Source organism: Sceloporus undulatus, chromosome 4 (assembly GCF_019175285.1).
Source record: "Sceloporus undulatus isolate JIND9_A2432 ecotype Alabama chromosome 4, SceUnd_v1.1, whole genome shotgun sequence".
Lineage (NCBI taxonomy): Eukaryota > Metazoa > Chordata > Lepidosauria > Squamata > Phrynosomatidae > Sceloporus > Sceloporus undulatus.
Window position 1 is genome coordinate 199636406 of NC_056525.1, and position 4611 is coordinate 199641016.

The window sequence follows — 4611 nt, forward strand, 5'->3', positions numbered from 1 at the left end:
CCCCCCCCCCCCCCTCACTACCACACTGAAGAATCAAGGCATTTTGATGCTGCTTTAACTGTAATGGCTCTTAGTATTTCTGCCATGCATACTCTGAAGCTTATTTGGGCTTATCCCACTTCTTAAACTTTCATGATTAATGACAAAACTTGAGAGATGCCCCCCACACACATACCTTCAATGAAGTAAATGTTACATTTTAAATTTAAATCAGGAGTTCTTAATCTGGGGTCCATGAACCACTAGTTGATTCATGGATGGACTTCAGCTGTTCTATGGACCCAGTGTAATTCACTATAGGTTTGTTTGTGTGTTTTCCCCCTTCAATTTGTTCTTTGTTACTTAGAAAATATATTTACGTTTATTTTCTGGGGATAGGGTCCATAAATGTCTTCGGATTGTCAAGGAATTTGTCAGCCAAAAAACATTAAGAGCCAGTAATTTAGATAGATGTTAGAACTTCATTTTCAAAATTAGTTTTCTTTTTAAAACATAAATGTTAATAGTTTAAAAGGTTTGCCTTAAAGATATGTATATATGCAAATACATACCATTAGGTTTTATTTATATCTTATATCTTTATATCTTATTATTTCTATTTAATTAGCATATGGAGAATTATAAGATAAACATGCTCATAAAACAATGCTGAAGCCGTTGCATGTTCTTCTTTGATAGGTTATGAAATTTGTGGAATAGAAAATATTCCAGAAGGACCTGCTGTTCTTGTTTATTACCATGGAGCAATGACATATGATTATTACTTTTTTATATTCACATTCTATAGAATCACCGGTAGATTCCTCTTTTCTGTGGTGCATCATTTCCTTTTTCGTCTACCAGGTAAAAAAATAAAATTGATAATTTAGTTGAGAAGTATATTTAATAAAAATGATGCTCTTTCAAATGATTTTGTCTAGCTATTTTGATTTTTTTCTAAATGGACACTCAAAATTTCCTGATTACTATTTGGAATCTTCAGTTTGTTGTCCTCATAGTATGGCTGAATTTGTGCATTGCACAGCATTCAGTATTTAATAATGATTGCCTCTTCGGTTTTGAAATGCAAAATTAACCTGACCAGACATGCTGAGATGGAGAGAAAATGTGGACAGGAAAAGCTATATAACCTTTTCTCTTTTGGTGATCTTCATGAGCTGTTCTTTTTTCTTCTTCTTCTTCCCCTTATATAGATGGTACAGGGAAGAGATATAATGACCCTGTGTCTTTCTCTCTCTTCTGCCAATGCCCTTCCTTTTACCAGTAACTTTGAAACAATAAATATCAGCAGAAAATGAGGACTAATCAAGCAGACGCTAATCCTCTTTTGCAGACCTTCCCACCCTGAGGCCTGCCATTAGCAACAGAACAACACACATGCAAATCCCCCCCTGCCTTCCCAGGTCACACAATATATATACCGAAGTCCTTTCCAGGCAAACATTCTCTGAAGATGCCAGCCACAGATGCTGGCAAAACGTCAGGAAGAAACTCTTCTAGAACATGGCCACATACCCGAAAAAACCACAAAAACCTATGAGCTGACTTTCTGAGGAAAGTTTCTTTCTTCTGCTCAAATGCTTCTTCCCCCAATTAATTTCCTCTCACAGAGATCAAGAAATACACAGAGGGAAAAATCACATCATTACATGGACTCAATTCAACCTATGGCTGTGAAAGTGGCGAATTAGGACATATTACCTGGTTTATTCAGTCTGCTCATGAAAAATATCTGATTGCACTAGGAGATCTTGGAAGAGGCCAAATGTCAAAAGAAAGCATAATGGTTATGGTCTTCAGTCTAACTACATAAGATATTAAATACATTTGGGGGGGGGGAGCTGATTTGGCATTGGAGGTGACACAAAATGTTATGGCTATGTCTGCCTTTCATTAACAGTGAAAAGAGAAAACTCACAGTGTCTCTCAGAGTTCCAGTTTTAATAGGTCCACGATCCTTGTAGTGTGAAAAAGCTGCTAAAAGCTTAAACCTAAATATATGTTGGAAGCAATGTTAAGGTCACTGAGAACTACAAACTTGGGAGTCCTTAACATCAAATCCAATACTACATGTATGAGCTCAGGAGAAGGGATTGAAAAACAGGAGAAGAATCCCTAGAATTGTGTTTATTTGATGCCAAATAAATTTTACTGACAGGAAATGCACATATAACACAGAGTCTGATTTCTTTGTAAACCAAGAGTGCCTTAGGGTGCACCTACCCAGGCCAAATAAAAATGTCTCAGCTAGTTTTCACAGCATACTGTCCAAACAATGTACAGGATGGGTGGGACTGAATCTGGGCTTTTTCATCACTTCAGGGCTTTAATATGGAAAGGGGGGGGGGGAATGGGGAATTATCCCTGTTTTGAAAGGAAAATTCAGAAATTTGTATGTGAGTGTGGACTGTACTTCATAACAACATTGATTTAGATACATGGGGGCGGTGGCCATGCATACTGCGATTTATTAGATCAGGGTGAGTTCTAAGGGGAGAACTGTGTGTGCTGTGTGCTATGCAGACAGTTCTCCTGATATTTGCTTCACAGTATGAAAACAAGGCCGTGGCTGCTTCAGATAGGGATAACCCAAAGGTAAACTGGGTTTTTCTATCATTGTAGATATGACCTACTTCTCATTTTTACAGGGCTAAAATTTCTTTTTGAAGTGGTTCGTTGTATTGATCCTACAAAACAAGAATGTGTGGCTCTTCTGAAAAAAGGACATCTATTGGGCATTGCACCTGGTGGACTTCGAGAGCAGAATTATAGTGACAATACTTACAAGCTTGTGTGGGGAAATCGAAAAGGATTTGCTCAAGTGGCCATTGATGCAAAAGTGGTGAGTGGTTTCCCTTCCTTTCCATTCTTTTCCTTCTTTCTTTCTTCTTCCATTTTCTAGCTCTAATTTCTCCCCAAAAATGAAACTCAAAGTCTGTGATACTCACATTATCTGCCTTCGCTTTACTGTCTAAATGAGATACACTTTCTCAAAGAGCACACCTCAGCTGGGTGTATTATATTCATTCAGGCAACTGTTAAAGCCACCATAATAGCAATAGCAAGTACATTTCTACACCGCTTATCAGTATACTTAAGCACTCCTTGAGTGGTTTACAATGTGTAGGCCAATTACCCCCAACAGTCTGAGTACTCATTTTAGTGGCCTTGGAAGGATCTTAGTCAGTCCTGAGCCCCTGACTGGTATTGAACTCACAACCTTGTGGTTTCTGAGTGAGTGGCTGCAATACAGGCATTTAACCACTGCACCTAAAACAAGCTGCTAACTTGTAAGATTTCATCATAAGAAAAGACCAATTTTGTTCATCCTGATTATCTTTCCCTTTTTCTATTTCCAGTTGCTTGGAACACCCTCACAAACATCAAGGCACAGATGGATCCATATGGTTTTTTTTAATGCCAAACAAATCCATATACGTACACATTATAATAAATATGAAGTGATCCCTGTATTTGTCCAATCAATATTCTCAAATAATTTTATGAACAAGAAAGAGAACTTTTGCCATTAAACTTTGCAGTCTCCTAGACCACCTCTGAACAGAACATAAAGCAATCTGAATGTGAAAGACTGGGGATATATTGGAGAATTTTCTAATTCTTGGTGAGAAATTGGTGTATTGACATGCTGAGACACCCACCAAAGTTAAATTATTTTTTACATACATATATAATATGTCTTTGCAAAAGAAAATGGGAAAGGGTTCTTTTTTTACACAACCATTGGTTTTTGCCGGGGGAAAAAACATTGTACAGTGGGCCAATACACGGATGCCAAAATCCGTGGATGCTCAAGTCCCATTGATCTCAATGGTGATGCAATGACACAGCCGTGCCACAACTGCGGACAATGGTACTTCGCAACCATGGCTGCCCCCACATCCTCATCATCATCATTATCTTCCTCCCTGCCGCTTCTTCTTCCTCCTCCTCCCTCTCCTCTTTTTCCCCACTGGTACCTCCTGGTTTCCATCTGGGAAAGGGAGGAGGAGGGAAAGGATGGGGAAGGGGCAGTGATGGAGGATCAGTAGGCAAGAAGAGGAGGAGGAGGAGGAGGAGGAAGTAAAAGGAGGACGGAGCTGTCGGTGGGGAAAAGGAGGTGGAGGCAGCCTCCTGCCACCCTCCGCAGTTAAGCACCAAGGTAGACTTCCAGTGGCCGGGCAGTGAAGTGCCATTATCCGCAACCTCTGCTGCCACCCCTTCCTCCTCTGTACTTTTCTTCCTAGATTCTCCTCCTAGTCCCCATCACCACCTCCACTTCCTTCCTCCTTCTCCTCCTCCTGTTCAACATCTTTATCAATGAACTTGGATGACAGAATTGGGGCATACTCATCAAATTTGCAGATGACACCAAATTAGGAGGGATAGCTTTACTCCATAGGAACGGATCAAATCAAAATGACCTGAATAGACTAGAAAGCTGGGGCCACAGCTAAAAACCTAAAATCACTTCAACAGGGACAAATGTAATTCTATGCACTTAGGGCGAAAACAATGACAATGCACATGATATGAGATGGGGGGACACCTGGCTTCCTAATGAGACAAACATGTGAAAGGGATCTACAGAGTCCAAGAGACCACAATTGA

The 4611-nt window shown here is 39.7% G+C and overlaps 1 protein-coding gene across 1 annotated transcript in view; it reads left to right on the forward strand.

Annotated features, from left to right (window-relative positions):
• LOC121929285 (transmembrane protein 68-like) overlaps window positions 1-4611 on the forward strand; it is a 79267-nt gene that overhangs the window by 30315 nt on the left and 44341 nt on the right. Inside the window, exons 2-3 of the mRNA XM_042464673.1 lie at window positions 679-843; window positions 2649-2842. Coding sequence (XP_042320607.1) covers window positions 679-843; window positions 2649-2842 — 359 coding nt within the window. The remainder of the gene's footprint in view (window positions 1-678; window positions 844-2648; window positions 2843-4611) is intronic.